The 20,636-nt window shown below is 45.1% G+C and overlaps 1 protein-coding gene across 1 annotated transcript in view; it reads right to left on the bottom strand.

Moving 5' to 3' along the window:
• The window catches only part of TMEM132C (transmembrane protein 132C), a 444,401-nt gene extending 425,266 nt beyond the window's left edge, over positions 1-19,135 (bottom strand). The window contains exon 1 of the mRNA XM_055359198.2: positions 19,015-19,135. Within this exon, the coding sequence (XP_055215173.1) occupies positions 19,015-19,099 (85 nt within the window). The 5' untranslated portion in view covers positions 19,100-19,135. The remainder of the gene's footprint in view (positions 1-19,014) is intronic.
• Positions 19,136-20,636: the final 1,501 nt, after the last annotated feature.

The raw sequence follows: 20,636 nt of genomic DNA, 5'->3' as shown, positions 1-20,636 counted from the left end.
CCCGCTCATCACAGCCCAATCAATGTGCTTCACTCCTGTCTAAGCAGGGGCCCTGGAGGCATTTGAGTTTGTAAGCCTGCATCCAGGAGTGGGCACATTCCACCAAGCAAGGCAGAGTCGTTTCCTGAAATGTTCACGTATTAGCTAAGGGAATCAAAGACCTTCCTGAGAACTGAAGTCCAGGAGCTCTCAGTGGCCACATTTCCCATAATGTAGAAAATCCAAACGAGAGAATGAAGCCTCCATGAAAGCACGCGTGTGTGTGAAGGAGGCAGAGAGAGAGAAAGAGAGAAAGGGAGAGAGGGATAGAGATGGGGAGAGAGAGAGAGAAAGAGAGAAAGGGAGAGAGGGATAGAGATGGGGAGAGAGAGAGAGAGAGAGAGAGAAAGGGAGAGAGGGATAGAGATGGGGAGAGAGAGAGACAGAGAGAAAGGGAGAGAGGGATAGAGATGGGGAGAGAGAGAGAGAGAAAGAGAGAAAGGGAGAGAGGGATAGAGATGGGGAGAGAGAGAGAGAAAGAGAGAAAGGGAGAGAGGGATAGAGATGGGGAGAGAGAGAGAGAGAGAGAGAGAGAAAGGGAGAGAGGGATAGAGATGGGGAGAGAGAGAGACAGAGAGAAAGGCAGAGAGGGATAGAGATGGGGAGAGAGAGAGAGAGAAAGAGAGAAAGAGAGAGAGGGATAGAGATGAGAGAGAGAGAAACAGAGAAAGGGAGAGAGGGATAGAGATGGGGAGAGAGAGAGAGAGAGAAAGGGAGAGAGGGATAGAGATGGGGAGAGAGAGAGAGAGAAAGGGAGACAGGGATAGAGATGGGGGCGAGGGGAGGGAGAGGGAGAGAGAGAGAGAGGATGAATATGTCCTTGACGCCCTATTCAAATCCCAGTGAACCCCTGGGTCCGGCTGGCTCCTCTCCTGTTTTAGTCAATCTTTCCTTGGCTTGCCTGTCTGTAAAAGTCCCTCTGCTGCCTACACTGGTGTTAACCTGTTACTTGTGTTTAAGAGTCTAATGTTCTTCCCTGGCAACGACATTAAGCTCTTTAATCTTTTAAAAGCTGGTGATAAGATAATTTTATTTATTTACTAAAATGTCTTTTTTTTGGTTTTCATTCCTATTTGTAATTAAAGCACAATAATTGTACATATGCATGGGGTACAGTATGATATTCTGATAAATGTACAAAATGTGCAATGATTAAATCAGAGTAATTGCATATCAATCACCTCAAATACCATTTTTGTTGAAAACATTCAAAATCTGTTCTTCTAGGTATTTGAAAATATACAATAAATTGTTGTTCATCATAGTCACCCTGCAGTGCTGGAACTTATCCCTCCTACCTCACTAAACAGGGTCTTGCTCTGTCTCCCATGCTGGAGTGCAGTGGTGCAATCTTGGCTCACTTCAACCTCCACCTCCGAAGGTCAACAATCCTCCTACCTCAGTCTCCCAAGTAACTGGGACTAAAGGCACTCACCACCATGCCCAGCTAATTTTTTTGTGTTTATTTTTTGGGGTAGAGCTGGGTTCTCACCATATTGCCTAGGCTGGTCTTGAACTCCTGGGCTCAAGCAATCCTTCCACCTCAGCCTTCTGAAGTACTGGGATTACAGGCATGAGACACCATGCTGGCTGTCTTCTACTCTTTACTTCTATTCTATGAGATACCATAGCCTTAGAAAGGGTTATTATTATTCAAATGATAATTTCTCCCAAATTCATCTATATCATTTTCTTATTTTACATAATTCCAATTAACTTAAGCCATTGACTTTTAATGTTACTATATGTTTAACCGCTATAGGTAGAAACTTTCTTATTTACGTGGGCTAGAGTTACACGGGAAGTCTAATCTGTGCATAGAAGAGGCACTCTGCTAAGCTTTCACCATTATTTCTTACAGGAAACCTCTTGGCATTATTTCTTACAGGAAAGCTGGCTTTGATTGATGTGGATTGGCTTCACATAGGCTTGAGGGCACTCACAGCGTGGTGGTCACAGCACATGTGCCAAGGACCATGGAGATAGACCCAGTAGGTCCAAACCCTGACTCTGCCAATCATTTGCTGTACATTTTAGAAATGCTCTCAGTGCCCCTAGTTGTAGGACTAACAAATGTGCTTATCTCCTGAGGTTACCATAAGAGCAAGTTTACATACATATATATATCTGTCACACAAATGATGGCCCTCCCAGAGCACTATACACTCCTAAACACAAATGACTGTTTAGATGCTGTATCAGTCAGAGTTCTCCAGAGAAACAGAACCAATAGGATATAGATATGTAAGAGTAGACTTGTTATGCAAATTGGCTCACGTTATTTTCCTAGGAATGGCTGGTCAGTACATGGTGGTACATGGGCCCATGGTCCTCTCTGGTCAAAGTGCTCATTCACCACCCCGACCCGCCAAAAAATGGGTATCTTGAGGTAGAGAAGTTGCAGCACATTCCTTTGACTTGAACTTTATAGGATTCTTCTAAACAGATAATATAATGGAGTTCATGTAACTGAGGATACGAACTGGATGCTGCCCCTCTTCCTCCTGCTTCTGAACAGTTCAGCCCAACACCATCAGGAGAGGCCCAGCAAGGCAGACAGTGGAGACTCAGTGGCTGGGGCAGGGGGTCAGAGGAGTGGCAAGGGGACAGGTGGCATCAGGGGCTGGAGATTGAGTGGAATGAGATGGGGAAGGCAGGGGAAATGGCCTGGCCTGGGATTAGGAAAAGGGAACTACAAACACAGAAAGGAAGAAACCTAGAATGACTCCTGTGGTGCTGGATTAGAATCTGAGGCATCAGTGTGAACTCACGGTTTTTAAGGCAGATAAATAGATTAGATAATAGATAGACGGCTGGAGGCATAGGTAGATAGATACAGAACAGTAGACACAGAACAGTAGATAGCTAGGATAGGTTAGTAGAGAGAGACAGACAGAGGGAGAGAGAGAGAGAGAAATGCCTAGATACAGAACAGTAGATAGAGGTAGAGAGGTAATGAGAGAGGAAGAGAGAAAGGCCAATGTGTGCACAATGATTTCCTGCCTCTGTCCACTGAGTGGAACTAGAGCACCCCATTAGTCATGAGCACATGCAGAGCCAGGATCTTGATGTCTAAATACCATTTCCCCACTAAAAGCAACTGAACTGATTCCAAAACTGGGGCAGGGAAGGTACAGACGAGCCTTGAGGATCTTACATCCAGAAAGTAGGGCAGTGCTTAAAGAAGGAGGACATGTCAGAACAACACAGAAGTTGTCATAAAATGGCTCCCACTGGCCAAACCTGTGATATTGTGAGCATCAAAATAAACAGTTATAGTAATGAAATGTAAGCCATAGAGTACAAAAGAAATCCAGGAACCCATCCTGTTATAGATTCATAATGAAATGTTGAAATTCTAATGAGGAACAGTATCATCACGTAGACTCTGAACATCTTTCCACAAAATATGTCTTAATTTCAAAGGGAATAAGAGTAACCTCACAGTAGAGAAGCCCAGCAGACACCACCTTAATCAGGTGATCAAAGAGAACATCATTAATATTGTGACACATTTAAATCCCATGCAACCCGATAAAGTACAAAGACAACAGCAGAGCATCCTGTCTGGAGCATTCCAGCCCAAAATGTAGCATCTGAATCACTAATCAGGAAGAAACATCAGACAAATCTGAATGGAGAGACATGTCACAAAATAACTAGCCTGTAAGCTTCCGCAGTGTCAAAGTCATGAAATTCAAGGGAAGACTGAAAAAAAGTAAAAAGCCATGACAACTAACTGCAATGTGCAATCCTGAACTAGATCCTTCTGCTGTGAATTATTGGGACAATAGTTGATATGGTTTGGCTCTGTGTCCCCACCCAAATCTCATCTCGTACTGCTATAATCCCAACATGTCCAGGGAGGGACCTAGTGGGAGGTGACTGGATCATGAGGAGGGGGGGCAGTGGCTTTCTCCATGCTTTTCTCATCATAATGAGTGAGTTCTCACAAGATCTGACGGTTTTATAAGGGACACTTTTCCTTTTGCCTCCTCCTTTTCCTGCCACCATGTGAAAAAGGTACTTGCTTCTCCTTGGCCTTCTGCCATGATTGTAAGTTTCCTGAGGCCTCCCCAGCCATGCAGAACTGTGAGTCAATTAAACCTCTTTCCTTTATAAATTACCCAGTCTCAGGGGAATTCTTTACAGCAATGTGAAAACGGAATAATACAACAGTATTGTGTGGTAATAATGCAGCAGTGGTAATTCTCTGATTTTGATGTTATCTTGTGCTTTTGTAAGAGAATGTCTTGTTCGTAAGAAATACACAACAAAACATTCAGGGATGATAAGCATCAACTCAGCCAGTTACTCTGAGATGGTTCATGGGACAAAAGTTCTAGGCACCTATTTTTGAAATATTCTAAATGTTTGAGCTTGTTTAAACATAAAAACAACAAAAAACTCCAGCCATTTTCCACTATGTATGAGTAGTTTTTATTTGTATAGGTGTCAGCCTCAGGAGGAAAGAGAATCCAACTCCAATGTTCAAAGTCCTTTTTGTGAAGGAACTATTTATGGAAGAAATGAAATAATGAGGCTGGGTACCTAGAGATAAGAAATAGAGAAATAGACATTATCTTCACCTGAAGGGGGAAGTGGAGAAGGGAGTGTTCCTGAAGGTCAGTGGGAGCTGGAATCTGGAACAGAGGCCACCCAACAGGAGTTAGATTCATGGGGAGACAAAGGCACAGCCAGAGATGGGCCCAAACAAGGAGCGAGTGGGGAACAAATATTCCAGCTTCTCCTTTCTCTTGCCCTCCAATCTCTTGCCATGTCCCCACTAGTCAGCCCCCCATGGAATCCAGCAGATACAAGAACCAGGAGTTGCCCTTTGCAGGGTCAGCCTCCTAGGGTTCAGAGCAGGACAGAGAACAACGGAGATTGTATCCAAAATGTGTGAATGAAAAATAAAGACAAATAGACATTAGGTCATTTGACCCTTTTAAATAACTCCATGAGACACATTTTACTAGCCCCAATGACAGACCCAGAAGCTGAGGTTTGATGCTACAAGTGGCTTTCCCATGTCTACACAGTGGAGCAGGGATTTGATTCAGGCCAGTATAACCACCAAGCCTTGATCTTGCCTCCCAAACAGGACCTGTCTGGAGAGGAAAGGGCCCTAACTTGTTGAAACAAGCCTGTTTTAGATCCCATCTTTCTCTCTTCCAACTGGCACTTGGGCCACCTCTTGTATCTATCTCATTTTGCCTCTGATATTGAAGGCAGCCTGGGTTGACATCTGAGTGATACATGATGTTTGCTTATCCTTGGTTTCAGGCAAGTATGACACAAACTCAACTGGGAAAACACATCTTCATGCTGTCTCCTGTTCATAGATACTAACCCAAGTAGACTTCTGAGGAGGAAAGAGATACAACTTGCTTGCATGACTCTTCTATGTTCCTGTGACCTGTGTTGATCACAATCTGAAAGCTGGAGATGTAGGAATATATATCATTCTTTTTCTGGCCTCAAATGTGGGTAACAACACCCACATTTTTCTCTGCATCCCACTTCTAGCCCATATGAACTCCTCCCACAGCTCCCTGGCCTGGATAATTAGAGCACATTGTTTTCTATTGACTGGGTTGAATGGTTCAGAAACTGGCACATGAAACAAACAGAGCCAATGAAACACAGTTATGACTTTTGCTGGGATTATTGGGAGAGAGATATTTGACCCCTCAAGCATGTAAACTTGGAACTTCCAAGAGCCACAAATTAGAACCTAATAAGGAAGCCAACAGTATAACAGGCCGAGTAAATCACTTTTTAAACAAATTCTAATGTTATAATTGAATACCCAGATCAAGTCACATCTGATGCCTCATTATAATATCTTTCCATCCACTCAAAAGACACCTTATACTCATTAGTAGTCAGTCCCCATTATTCTAGTGATTACGCTATTAAGTTAACTGAATTTAAGCATGTTTTCCTTATATAAGGATATTAGGATGCTTTTCACTATTTATGATAGAATTCTAGTCTGTGTTTGAAGTTTATTCCTTTAATGTAGTCAGTTTTGAGAATCTCTTGTCTACAAGGAAGGAGCCCCTCCTATATCTCATCTGAAAGTAAGAGGCAGATGGATACAAGAGAGGGTGGGACAACTCAGAAATAAAGTCGGCGACTTGAAAATGTTGCCCCTGGCCAGCATGTGAATTTGTGTATCACACTCCTCTTTTGAGCACTCTCACCTCAAATTGACAGGGGCACTTCCCTGGAGTGGCTGAAGGAGAGAAGAGATGAAGACAGGCTCCATTCTCAGCTAGAGACCTTTAATAAAATGGTGGCCTTCAGAGATTTCTGGCATATAAAACTTACCTCCCCATTTTCATGTATGTAGCAGGCAGCATGAATCTTGGGCTATCAAGATTCAAGAGACTGGCTCAGAATGAAGGACAGATAATATGAGAAGCCAAAGACAGACTGAAGTCATTTATTCACTTGTCCGTTCATTCATTTATCAAGCATTCGGGGCCTCACCAGAATACCAGAGGTACTAGAGCCATCAGCAAAATAGATACATACAACCATGAAAAAATAGAATAAAATTTCTGTTCTCATGGAGCTTTAATTCTAGGGAATGGGAAGACAGTTAAATAAGTCAAAGTTATAGTTTATCAGGAGGTGATAAGTGCAAAGAGAAAGGACAAAATAGGGACAGGGCACAGAAAGGGCAGGAATGGAGAACAACAGACAATGTGCATAGGGAGACTTCCATGAGGAGGTGCCCTTGGCACACAGATCTGAGAAGCTGAAAGTGCGTCATGAGGGTATCTAGAAGTTACCCCACAGTAGGCATGTGCAAAGGCCCTGCAGTGGGAGCCTATCTGGGGTGGTGAGCCCAGCAAGCAGGCCCATGGGACTGGAGCAGAGTGTGGGGTTGAAAATGAGGTCAGAAGGATGCTACAGGGTCGGAGATTACAGAGCGCCTTGTAGATCACCGCACAGACTGTGGCATTACCTCTGAATGTGATGGGAGACACTAGAGAATTTGGGGCAGAGGACATGATCTGACCACTAGTAAAGAAGGGCTTAAACATGCAGCTGGTGTTTGCTGAGGATGGTGGACATTAAGATCTTCCCGTCGGGCTAATGAACAAAGTAAGGAAGCACTGTCTCTAGAGGATTAGCAGTGATTTAATAATAATAAAAAAAATGACAGCACCAATCCTGTCTCTGAAGTTTATTCCTTTTATGTGGCCAGTTCTGGGAATCCATTATCTTCACGGAATGAAGATAATGAGTGTGCTTGGAGAATAGACAGGTGAGATATTTGAGAGAGAAAACAAAATTCCCTTTGCCTGGGACCAGATCTTCCAGGACCCTCTATTACTCAGGGTTCTCCTGGGAAATAGAACCAATAGAGTGAGTATATAAGGAGAGAAACTTATTTTAAGATATTGGCTCATGCGATTATGGAGTCTGGCAAGTCCAAAATCTGTAGGGTGGGCTGGCAGGCTGGAGACCCAAGGAAGACCTAATGTTGCAGTTCACGTCCAAATGCTGTCGACTGGCAGAATTCCTTCTTGTCTTCTAGGGGTGGTCAACCTTTTGATCTCTGCAGGCAACTCACTGGATGAGGCTACCCACATTATGCAGAGTAACCTGTTTTATCAAAATCCACCAGTTTGTTAATCTCACCCAAACACACACACACACACACACACACACACACACACACACACACACACGTATAGAATCAAGTCTGAACAAATATCTGGGAACCGTGGCCCACACAAGTTAAGACAAAAACTTAGTCATCATGGACACCCTGACCACCGGGGGTTAGTAAAAAGCTGATGTTTGCAGGCTTCTCGCCTCTGTGAATGGTAGAGGGGACCCCTTCCCACCCAGAACTAACGGGCAACCACACAGTCAAACCACTGCCAGCTGTCACCTCCATGGCATCGGTGCCGCAGGGAGACAGGCTGGAGTCAAGGGCCAGGACATGGCCAGGGAGACAACTGACCAGGAGAAGGCCGTGAGAGATCCCAGCTAGGAAACGTCATTTAGTTAATAGGATATGAACACAACAGACGAAAACACTGAGTTTGAAGGCAAATGAGAAAAGTCTGCTCTCTCAGTCAATTCATTGCTTACAATTAAAAAGTGGAAAATAAAGAAAATGGTAACCCGGGGCTGTGTAGTGACCCAAAAGATTTACATAAATTGAAGATAAGAACCTATTGCCACTCAGGAAGCAGGAAAGATGGAACAAAGCCGGAGCAGAACAAATGCCCTGAAACATAGACTTCCCCTGAGATTTTTGTTCTCCTAAATCAGGATGCCAGAGGGGCAAGCCTTTTAGGGTCACTGTATACAGCTGCGGCATGAGAAACTGGCAGGCTTTAGCAACTCAGCCCAGGGATCCCACAGTCCTGGGGGTGAGCACCTGAGGTTGAAAGTAAGGTCTCCTTGTCTGCAAGAGGAGGTCAGTGATAGAAGATGCTACTATTGCAGTGCCCATCTCTTATTGGAGGGATGTTGGATGGCTGGATATCAATGAAAGAAGAATGAATGAGGGTCAAGACAAGCAGAAAAGAAGAAAAGCCACCCAGAAGTAGAGATGTGATGAGAGATAAAGAAGGCCACCCTCCTAATTTGAGATGTCCTGGACTTTGTTGTTTGTGCATAGGCAGGAGAAACGAGCTGACCTCCCACGTGGGCTGCCCCGCCATGTGGGCTGCCCCCACAATGTGGAGCACACCCGTGAGAAGTGGCCATCCAGTGGCTTTTGATTCCCTTCATTTTGCTCATTTGGTTGATGAATAGGGTTTTGCCTGCTGGGCAGTCATTCCCCATCTTCTGAAACAGCTCCACCTGTGTTTGGGCATCATCACACCTTCTTAGTGGTGTGGATGGAAGTGACCTCACCCCCAGGCTCCCAGAATTCCTGTGCCCAAGATCTGCATAATCAGAAAACCCCATTCCCTTAAGTCCGCAGTAAGTGGGCCGAAGACTGTAGTGAGTGCCAAAAATCTACCCCTGCAACTTTTTCTACAACCATGTGAGAAGTCACTTTCTTTGAGTATGCTGTGTGGACAGAATATAAGCCTGGAGGTGCTGTTGACAATGATGCCCTCTCCAAAATGAAGACAGCAAAGAGGACAGAGGAGCCAAGAGATTGGGAGAAACAGAAACTGTCCAATGACATCACTTGACCCCTGGATCCAGCTGTGCCTGAAGTCTGTCTGGACTTTGCAGTTACTGAACGAACTATTTTTTTTCTTCTTTTGACTTTGGTATGGTTTGCTTAAGCTGGTGGTTTTGGCATTTGTAACTAGAGGAATCGTGAATAAGAAACTGAATAATTTGGTGCATATTCAAAAAACATTTCCATCAAACAGACAGGGAAAACTGCTTCAGTGTGTCAAACCCAACCTCATTGTTTCCAGTGGAGACAAAAATCACATTTTCAGGAATACCTTGTTTAGGGCATAAGTAAGAGTTTTTTCTTTTTTGTTTGTTTGTTTTGTCTTAAAATCATCACTAAGCTGTAACTCAATGATAAGACCAGAAACTAGCCTAGAATTGTGTGTGTGTGTGTGTGTGCGTGCACATGCATGCACACGTGTGTGTTGAGGCAGGAGGCAGTTTTCTTCAAGTTCCTTTATTTTGGGAATATGAGAATCCCTTGTTGCCTCAAAGACTTGCTAGTAGAATACCGCGTGCCAAAGTGGCCAGCGTTCGATCCACATTTCTACAGCATCTGGGTCCGCAGAGACAGTGAGGAAACACAGCAGAAGCAAACATAATTATGGGGCCAGAGGGACCAATTGAGCAAGAAGGATGAAAAAAGTCAACTGCAGATTTGGGAGAAAAAATTAACCTAAGAGAGAAATGGGGCCTGCTCTGGATGGTTTTCATGACTCTGAGAACTCAGAGGGAGAAGGGAAGCTTAAGATCGTGTCAAGAATATCCTAACACTAAGCCAGATGGAATTATGCCTAAGCTGTAGTTAAGCATGAAGTGGTCAAGGGATGTCTCAGAATATAAACCTTTGGCTCTCTGTTTAGGTCTACAATAAACAAACACCTCACACTTGACCAGTTTTCCTATTCCCCGATATTGTTGAATGCACAGTTCTGTTTTCTTTGCTTTGTGTTTTAAATTATTCTCAGTTATTTTTAAAAAATATCTATGTAAGGTTTCCATTGTATTGTACTGTGGATTCTTCTTCTCCATGACTTTAATAATACAAATAATGATGGCCCTGATTTATTGAACTTTACTATATGCCAAGTCTTACCTCATGCAATAGTTTGCATGGCCCCAAAAGCGAATGTCCACTTAGAACCTGTGAATATGTCCTTGCTTAAGAAAAAAATCTCTTTTCAGATGTCATTAAGTTAAGGATCTTGAAATGAGATCATCCTGGATTACAGTGGGTTATAAATCCAATGACCGGTATCCTTATAAGACAGACAGGTAAGGATCATTTAGAATGGGAGGCCATGTGAAGATGGAGGCAAAGATTGCTGTGATGCTGCCACAAGCCAAGAGCACCAGGAGCCAAGAGAAGCTGGAAAAGGCAAGGAAGGATCCTCCCCTGGGGGCTCAGCACAGTGCATGGCCCTGACAACATATGATTTTGGACTTTTGGCCCCAGAATTGTGAGAGGATCAATTTTTGTTACATTAAGCTTCCATGTTTGTTACAACTGCCCTTGGAAATTCATAAAGCGTGCTAAGTATCTCTAGTCCACTTTTGCATTAAATATTGTCAACCATCCTATAAAATAGATATTATCCCTTCTTAGCACAGTGGTCCCCAACCTTTTTGGCAAAAGGGACCAGTTTTGTGGAAGACAATTTTACATCGGACCAGGGGGTGGGGGGATTGTTTCAGCATCATTCAAGCACATTATATTTATTGTGCATTTTATCTCTATTATTATTACACTGTACTATATAATAAAATATTATATAACTCACCACAATGTAGATTCAGTGGGAGCCCTAAGCTTGTCCTCCTGCAACTAGACCATCCCATCTTGGGGGCTAGTGGTGGACAGTGACAGATCATCAGGCATTAGATTCTCATAAGGAGCATGCAACCTAGGCCCCTTGCATGCACAGTTCATGATAGGATTCTAGCTTCTCTGAGAATCTAATGCTACCGCTGATCTTACAGGAGGCAGAGCTCAGGCAGTAATGTGAGGGATGGGGAGCAGCTATAAATTCAGAGGAAGCATTGCTCGCTTATCCATCACTCACCTCCTGCTCTGCAGCCTGGTTCCTAATAGGCCACGGACCAGTACCAAACCATGACCAGAGGGTTGGGGAACCCTGACTTATAAAACAAAACTGAGGCTCAGAAAAGCTGTCCTTTATTTTTTCACTACATACACTAGGTCTTAGGGCCAGTGGAATGAACATTGGTTGATTTTTCATCCAGCATCCATCACACCTTCTTTTAGTAACAGCTCTTCAGTTTTTCTCTGGGAGGAAAATCCTTTCCCCTTGGATACAAAATGATGGAACTATTAATGAGGCTGTCTTATACCTTTCTAGATAGAGATGGGCCTACACAATCTGTGTGCATCCCTGACAGTTAGAATCACCTGAAGGGCTTTTAAACAGTAAAACTGATCAGCCCTGCCTCCACACCCACCCCTACTCCATCCCTACCAAAGAGCCTGATTCCATTGGTTTGGGATAAGGCCTGGGGATTGGTGTTTTCAAAATTCCCCAGGTGAAAAGTTTAGCCAAGGTATAGGCTTCTTTCACCCTGGAATCTAAAACATCAGCACTGAGACAAAAATAAGTAAAATGGTTCCTGTTTTCCAACTGCAGTACCCTAAAGAAGCCAGACAATTATAGCTACAGGAACCCAGCACCTGGCAGCTTCCTGCTCATAGGAAACCTCGTCCTTTAGCTTTCTCTGGAGTCAAGAGCTTCCAATCTCTTATAACTTAGTAATAAGCAATTAAGGTATTAAGATGTTTCTGTTGCTAACAACCAAAGACTTCTGACCAGTTCATCCAGGAACTGGTGGAACAGAAGCTCAAACTTAAGCTTTTGTTTCTATGATACTGAACCTTCCTAATTAGTCCATAAGTGATAACTCACCATGTTGCTGGCAAGATGAAGGGTATTGAGAGAAGAAAGAAAAAAATGTTATACATAGAAAAGACATGGTCTTCTATATGAAGTCTTTGGGTTACTTTAGGATTCCAGCCATATGCAAGTGTAAACTCAACATTCCTAACACATTATCAAGAACATCCTTAATCAGGAAGAAAAAATGTGTACACATTGTAGAAGACAAGAAATCAGTCTCTCTGGGAGAGTAACTAGAATCCATTGTCTTGGAAATGTTGCTGATTTAGACCCCAGATGGGTTGTATTTCACATTTGTTTTCTCCTTGAATGCAGCAACTTCTAAGTTCCTAAAGGCATATAAAACAAGGGAGCTCAGTGCACAGGTAGGAGAATAACATCTTGAAGAGAAACTGGTTTTAAGAACATCGGAAGTACCCATTTAGTAACAAAAGCAACACCATTAATACAATTTTTATTCTTCTTTAATAGACATAAAGATAATTTTTAAATGACAATTCTCTCAGTCACACCTAGGGTATGTGAGTGTATGTACTTGAAAACACAGTAGAGGAAAACAGTGTAAGGAATATACTGTTGTAAATTTCTTATATAGCATACAAAGCACCGTAACATAATTTGAATGCAAGTAGTGATTAATTAAAATTGTATTTTGTAAGCCATAGAGCAATGACTAAAATTTAAAAAGAAGTATAAATAATAAGCCAATAGTGGAGATAAAATGGAACCATAAAAAATACTCAATATAAAAGCTGGTAGGGAAAGAGGAAAAGAAGAATAAAGAGCAGATGGAACATAAATAAAACAATGAGCAAAATAGTAGATCTTAATACAAATAGATGAATAATTACATTAAATATAAGTGGTCTAAACATTACACTTAAAAGACAGTGATTATCAGATTGGATAAACAAGTGAAACCCAACTATATGCTGCCCATAAACAACCAACATTACATATAAAGACATAAGTTAAAAGTAAAAAGATGAAAAAGATATTACCATAAAAATACCAATCAAAAGAAAGCTGAGGTGGCTATATTAATATCAGATAAAATAGATTATAGAACAAGAAATATTTCTAAGAATAAAGAAAGGCATTACATAAAAGTGGACTGATTGAACAACAACAAAAAAATCCTAAGTATGTACCTAAGACAGTGTTCAAAATACATGAAACGAAAGCTGTCAGAGCTAAAATAAAAAATAGACAAAACCATAACATAGTTGGAGACCTCAATACTCTTCTCTCAATAAGTGACAGAACAAACAGATCAGTAGGAATATAGAAGACCTGAACAACACTATACACATTTAGGGAATCATTGTGGCCTTGGGTAAGGCACAGCTTTCTTAGATGTGACACCAAAAAACCAATAACTAAAAGAAAATATTAATAAACTAAACATCATTAAAATGTAACACCTCTGCTTTTCCAAAGACACATACTCAGAGAAACTATCTTAAAACACTTATCTGACAAAGAACTTGCATTCAGAATATATAAAGCACTCTCAAAAATCGTAACAGGAAAATAATCAATAAAAAATGGGTACAATATTTGAAAAAGATATTTCACCAAAGACAATATAAGGACAGCAAGTAAGCACAAGAAATATTATTCAACATTATTAGTCATGAGGGCAAAAATTAAAACCTCAAAGAAATGCCTATTATATACCTATCAGAATGACTAAACAAAATCAAAACAAAATGGATAATATCAAATGCTGCTGAAGATACAAACCAACTATTATACATGGCTGATGGGGATGCAAACTGCTAAAACTATGTTTAAAAAGAGTTTGCAGTATCTTATGAAGTTATATATACAGTCTGCATACAACCTAGCAATCCCAATCCTAGCTAGTTACTCAGGAGAAATGAAAATATATGTTTGCATGAAGATTGTTGGTGAATATTTATAGCAACATTTTTCATAATTACCCAAAACTTGCATAATTTTAAGGTCTTTTCAGTATGAAATAAACTGTGGTGCATTCATTCAATGGAATGCCATTCAGCATTGAAAAGGAACAAACTATTGATACATAGGTGACTATCAAATGCATCCTGCTAAGTAGAAGAAAGCAGATCCAAAAGCTGCATACTGCATGATCCTGTTTTTATGACATTTTGAAAAAGGTAAAACTCTAGAGACAAATAACTAATCAGTGGTTGCCAGGACTGGAGGTAGAGGAAGGAGGGGGCTACAAAGGCAAATAGAAATTTTGGAGAGTAATGGGCATGTTCTATACTGCAATCCTAGTGATGTTTACGTGACTGTATGCATTTGTCGAAACTTAGAACTATACACTCAAAGAGGTGAATTTTATTGTGTGCAAATTATACTTTAATAAGCCTGACTTTTAAACAAAGTAGATGGCTGTAAAAATGTTCTATCAATCAGATGTTCCATTTATTCCATTAATTCAGCAATACTTTCCTTCACTTCAATTAATATACCAAAGACACATTTTTATTAACCTTGCTTTTTATGACTATGGATGTATGAAATATCTAATACATCCAAAGGCTTTGTTTTAACCTCTGCTCATGGAGGTGTTAACTACTAATATAACTCAGAGTGCTGAGCTCTTCTCTGCGTGACTGTAGCCACACTTGTGATTAAGCTAACAGTGAACAGTGAGATGAACGAAGAAGAGGTTGAAGCAAAACTTAACTGCTTAAGTGAAGGGTCAGGCGAGTGAGCAGAGGAAGAGAGGACCTGAACAAACACACTCTCCAGAGGAGGACACCCCTGCTCAGCTTTGGCACAAGGTAGCCATAAAAGAAATTACACCCAAGATTGGCAGACTCTCGACACTTTTGAGAGAAGTTGGAAATCCTAATTTGCTTTTCATAATGAAGGAGAAAACTTATTTGATCATCTCAGTAGATGCAAAAGAGCATTTGATAAAATTCTATATGCAACTTCTAGCAAACTAGAAATAAAATCTTTTTTATAATGGACAGATAAAATGTATATACAGTTACAGAGTACAATATGATGATTTGATATATGTACACATTGTGGAAATCCTAATTTTTTTATGTGAATGCTCCCATTTCTCTTCACTTCATTTTATTATTATTATTATTATTATTATTATTTTGAGACCAAGTCTTACTCTGTCACCCAGGCTGGAGTGCAGTGGCATGATCTTGGCTCACTGCAACCTCCAACTCCCAGATTCAAGCAATTCTCATGCCTCAGTCTCCCGAGTAGCTGGGATTAGAGGCCCCCGCCACCACGCCCAGCTAATTTTTGTATTTTTAGTAGAGATGGGGTTTCACCATGTTGGCCAGGCTGGTCTTGAACTTCTGACCTCAAGTGATCCACTGTCTTTGCCTCCCAAAGTGCTGGAATTACAGGTGTGAGCCACTGTGCCTGACCAACTCTCACAATTTTTAAATGTTGGGAGCCTTTGAAAAAAAAAATTGTATGGATAAAACAGTACTTGTCTGCGGGTCCTGAAGTTCGCAAGCACTAGTGAAGAAATTTGGGTATAGAAGAAGAACTATAATAGGACACATTCAGATCTGATGGTTTAATAGAATGATTTCCAAGAAGTTGCAATAACTACTAAGAAGCTAAAACACAGTAAGGAATTTCGACTTGAGGGATAAGAAGGGTCAAGGATGAAAAGAAAATCTATGTGTCTGTGCTAAGTGTACACATGTAAGTGTATGCAGGACAAGACATGAGCATCATTCTTTGGTGGCAGCACGAATGTGGGTGAGTTGAGAGGGGCTTCTCCACCCTGATGACATCCTAGGAGGATCCTATTTCTCATCCCTGCCATAGACCCTAAATCCCTTACCAGAAACCCAAAACCCCTAAAGCACTGACAATCCCAAGGTTTGGCTGGTTGGTTGTATTTAATTCATTCAGTGGCCAACACTGATCTGAAGTCAAGCTATTTGGGGTCTTATTATCTTTCTTTAGGTAAAGATTCATACATTGCACACAAAGTCAGCACGATGTGCAATTACAGGCTGCAACTCCAGACGAAGACTAAGGGTGCCATACCACACATGCATATGACTTCACGCCTCTATTTTTCTATCTTTCCTTCTATCTTGTCATTCAAAGATATCAATAATTCTAAATCTTGAAATACATTTGCCCCCACAGATTTCAGAAAAGAGATTGTGGTCCCACATAACCTTCCCAGAAGGTCTCATATGTGACTAACAACCATCACTAAACTTCTGAGGGCATCTCAGCCTGGCACCGCCCTTCCACTTGCTTTATACAGGCGCAATACATCAACCTCTAATTCAAGGATGTTTTGCCTCTCCTGCCTCAGCCCAAGTCTTAAATCTTAGGAAAAGATTTCTTTCTTTCAATGCCCTGTCCTATTTATGGAACCTCCCAAGAACAATTCTGCCTTTTCCGAACCCTGACAAATTGCAAAGCCTCTAAATCCACAGTCAAAAATAAACAGACAATTGGTATTAAAAATTAATCAGTGGTTTCAAGGATTCCAGAAATCAGCACTTAAATCCGTGTGCAGGAAGAGACAGAGATGGCTTTTTTTTTTTTAAAGACAGCAGAAATGTAAACAAGGTCAGCAAACTTTCCTCTCTAGAAGATATCTTACGGTGCAAACGCTTTACGTGTGGAGGAATCCGAGGGGGGAATGAACTGCTGCTTTTGATCATGAGAAACAAACGGAAAATGTATTTTGCAGATGATAAGTTGCAGGCCCTTATGCACCCCCAAATCACGTGGTGAACTTTGTAAAGCAAAAAGCAAGGAAAGAAAGCCCCATCAAATCAAGGTTGCACTTAGCTAGAGGGCAGAGGCGGTTTGGGATAGGGGTGGGGCTTCGCTACGTCCCTAGTTTTCAGCACTTTCCCTTGTTGTGCAAATATCAGCTTCAAATCCAGTCCCAGTTGCCTTTCCAGACAAATCACTGCCCCCAGCACTGAACACATGGACATCTGTAACAGCCACTCTCGTAATCAAAAGTAAAATCCTCTGGATACACACACACACACACACACACACACACACACACACACACACACACACGGAATGTAAGCCTTAATGAAGAACAGTCCACACTTGCTTTAAAGGGAACATCCAGTTCGCCTGGTTAAATTCTCTCAAGGGCAAGGGGCGAAAACCCGGAGGAGGTCGGTCACGCCCTGCTCAATTAGCACCGCCTTCCTCTGCAAAGTGCTTTCTACCCATTCAGTCATTTTATCAACAAAAAACTGCTGGGAGGTAGGTTGGGAAGGGAATTCTTCAATGGCCACTTTGCATCTAGGAAAACTGAATCCTAGAAACGCTGGAACCTAGAGCTAATTAACAACAGAATTCAGGCACCAGATTGTGACTGTTGACTCAAACAAAATAGAAAAGTGCCCCCCTCTCCTACTCCTCCACCCCCGACTTGCCCCCCCTTTCTCTCGTCTCTCACCCCCTCTTTCCCCCCTCTCTCGCCCCACCCTCTCTTTCCCTCTTCTCTCACTCCTTCTTCCCCCCTCTCTCACCCCACCCTCCTCTCTACCTGGAGCTCTTGGAAGAAAGGAACACTTACATAAAACATAGCAAACTTGTCTGGTTGGTGTATCTGGGAAAGCGCAGCCTCAAGGAAAGTAGATTTTTCTGGATTTTCAGGCGGTGCAGAATGACTTTTGAAAAGCAAACGCTACTTTTAAACATCCATTGACAACTTGTCTCTCTCAATGCATTTCTAGCTCAGCCTCAGAGCATTAGGCGGGAGAGTGGTGGCTTTGAGGGTTCTCTGCTCAGAGCCTGGGGCCGATACTGGACCCGCGGCGCCGCGCGAAGGCTCAGGGCACCCATGTGCGCACCTCCGTTTAACCAAATGAACCCGGGACCTTCGCCAGGGCGCGGGCAGCAGGAAAGCGACGCTCTCCTTTTTCTACGCCCTGGACGCGCCCCGGGACTCGGGCAGCTGCTGCCCTGGCAGAGCCTAGGCCTTGCTCCCCGCCTGCCCCGCGGCTCCTGGGGCTGGAGACCGCCTCTCCCCGCCCTTCCCGCCGCCGCATCCGCGCGGCCACTCGGCCGCACACGCACATAATAATAAAGGTCGGAAAAACCACACGGCTACCTTTTGTGAGCCCTGCGGGCGCCATACGTTAACTCCTTTAAATTCCTCCAACCCAAAGCAGGGCCGTCACTCCCATCGTAGAGAAGAGGACACTGAGGTGAAGGAGCTCCGGCCAGGACCGCTGGTGAGGTAGTTCCCGTCGCGAGGGACGCACCCACCTCCCCATCCGCGCTCCCACACCACAAAGGACTCATTTGAGAGAACCCGCAGAGAGCCCCTGGTTTCTGCCAAGCTGGGGTCCCTGGTGAGCTGCGCGATGAGTGAGCGTTCCTCTAGGGCCAGCACAGAGACCCTAGCGGTTGCGGAAAGGGGATGCAAAGAACCGGGCCTTCCCTTCTGGAGCACCAGCCCCACAGTGCCGAAGCTGTGGATGGGGAGCTGTGGATAGGGAGCACACAGCCGGGAGGAAGGGGCGCACACAGCGGAGCACCTCTCCTGGATGCCAGTTCCACAGGGTGACTGTGCTGGGGCTGGGGCAGGTCCCCACGGAACTCAGGGATGGGGAACAAACACCGTGTCCCTCAGCCACGCCCCCTCCTCATCCGCGGGGCAGCTCTGGGTCTGGGGGGTCCGGGGTGGGAGATTCGGGACTCGGGACCAGCCTAACTTGCCCGGATCCCGGCGCCCAGCTGGGAGCGCCCTTCTGGATTAGGGGCGGCTCGGCACCCGCAGAGGCGCTGTTGATGGGATCCGAGCCCCCACCGAGGCCCCCGCCGCACCCCTCGCTTCGGCTGCCCTCACCCCGACCTCCCCCGGAACCGGGAAGTTCGCATGCGTCGGCGCGCCAGGCACCCGCCCCGGCCTTACCTTTGCCCAGCAGCGCGCCCAGCAGCAGGCTCAGCGCCCCGCACAGCGGCGCCGCCGGCCCGGGGGCCGCACCCTCGGAGCGCATCCTGCGTCCCGGCCGCTCACGCAGCCCGCCGCCAGCACGAAGCGCAGCGCCCGCCCGCGGCCCCCGCCGGCCGCCCCATGCCCGGGGCCACTCCCGCAGCCCGGTCGGCTGGGCCCGCTGCGTCTCTGCTGTCCGGGGCCCGCTGCGTCTCTGCTGTCCGAGGCCCGCCCCTGCCGGGTCCACGCCGCCGCAGCTCCGGCTCTGGCGGCTCTGGCGGCTCCGGCGGCTCCGCCGCCTCCGGCTCCGCCGCTGCTCGCGCTCCGGCCGGGACAACTTTTCTCCTGCAGCCTCCGCAGCCGCCGGCCCGCCCCGCCCCCGGCCCCGCCCCCGCCCCCGCCCGGGCCCCGCCCCCGCCGAGCCCCGGGACCGCGGGCAGATTGAGGGTGCGGGAGGAGAGAGTACGCCTGCCCGCCGGGAGGGGCGGCAGATGGAGAACCCCTCCCGCCCGAGCTAGGGAGGGTGTGCCCGGGAAAGAAGTCCGGGAGAGGAGGGGGCGTCTCCCCAGGCGGCTGGGACGGCTCCTCCGGGGGTCCGCGCCTTTCCAGAGAAACTCAGCGTTCGCAGACTCCTGCCCGGGTGCCCAATGGACAGCGGCCCGTGGCCCGGAGGGTCCTGCCCAGGGACCCGACGCTCAAGGCGGAGCTGGACTCCTTCTCCCCACCCTCCCGTGGTCACTGCGGGACCTGGTGGTCGTCACGCCCCATTCCTCAACTTCAGGTGGCCCCTGCTTTAGCCTGGAGTGCTGGGGACATCTGGAATGCAAAGTCCCGCGCAGCTGCTGCGGGGAGAGCTCCTAACTGGATCACTGAGCGGGGAAAAGCAGCGCGCAGCGGAGCGTGAAGGCGGGGTGCGGGCTCAGACAGATGCGGGTGTGCACCTGTGCGTGTGCGGAGGGGGCGAGACACGACATCACAGCGGTGTCTCTGGGAAGGGGACTAGAACGCAGAGGGGAAGAAAGGATCATTTTTCACTGCATGTCTGTGGGGCTTCCACTCCCCAATCATCTCCCCCCCGCCCATAGCATGTGTTTTATTATCTTTTCAGTGGGTGGAGAATAGCCCCTCTCTAGACTTGCTCCTGCAATAGGCAATTTCTCTGCAGACTCAGACAAGGAAGATCCGCCCTCCCCCCCCAACCCCCCACTTCGTTCTCTCTATCTTTTCCCTCTGATTTCTCCAGCGCTGGCCTCCCTCATGGTGGTGATCCCAGGTGATCTCAGCGGCTTCCCTGTGCGGTTCCTGATGCTCATGCTCGGCTCTTTCTGCCATGTGTGGTCTGAGCAGTTTGAGGGCGGGACCCCGACTTCCCCCTTGTGACTGGGAATGAAGTCACAGAGACTGGGACGTCTCTGGACGTCCCCTCCTGTCCTGAGCTCCTCACCACGGGCTCAGCATCCCCTCTCACCGTGGGCTGGCTCGGTCCAACATCAAAAGGAAGCCTGAGGGGTCTTTTCTCACCATCAGTGCAGGAAAGAATTTCAAAAGAAAAAAAATCCTTGATTGAAAGAAAAGAAATGTAAACGAATGATCCCCAGCAA

This window comes from Gorilla gorilla, chromosome 10, assembly GCF_029281585.2.
Source record: "Gorilla gorilla gorilla isolate KB3781 chromosome 10, NHGRI_mGorGor1-v2.1_pri, whole genome shotgun sequence".
In the NCBI taxonomy this organism is placed as follows: domain Eukaryota; kingdom Metazoa; phylum Chordata; class Mammalia; order Primates; family Hominidae; genus Gorilla; species Gorilla gorilla.
Note: the sequence above shows the minus strand (reverse complement) of the source record. Positions and strands in the feature narration are given on the sequence as shown.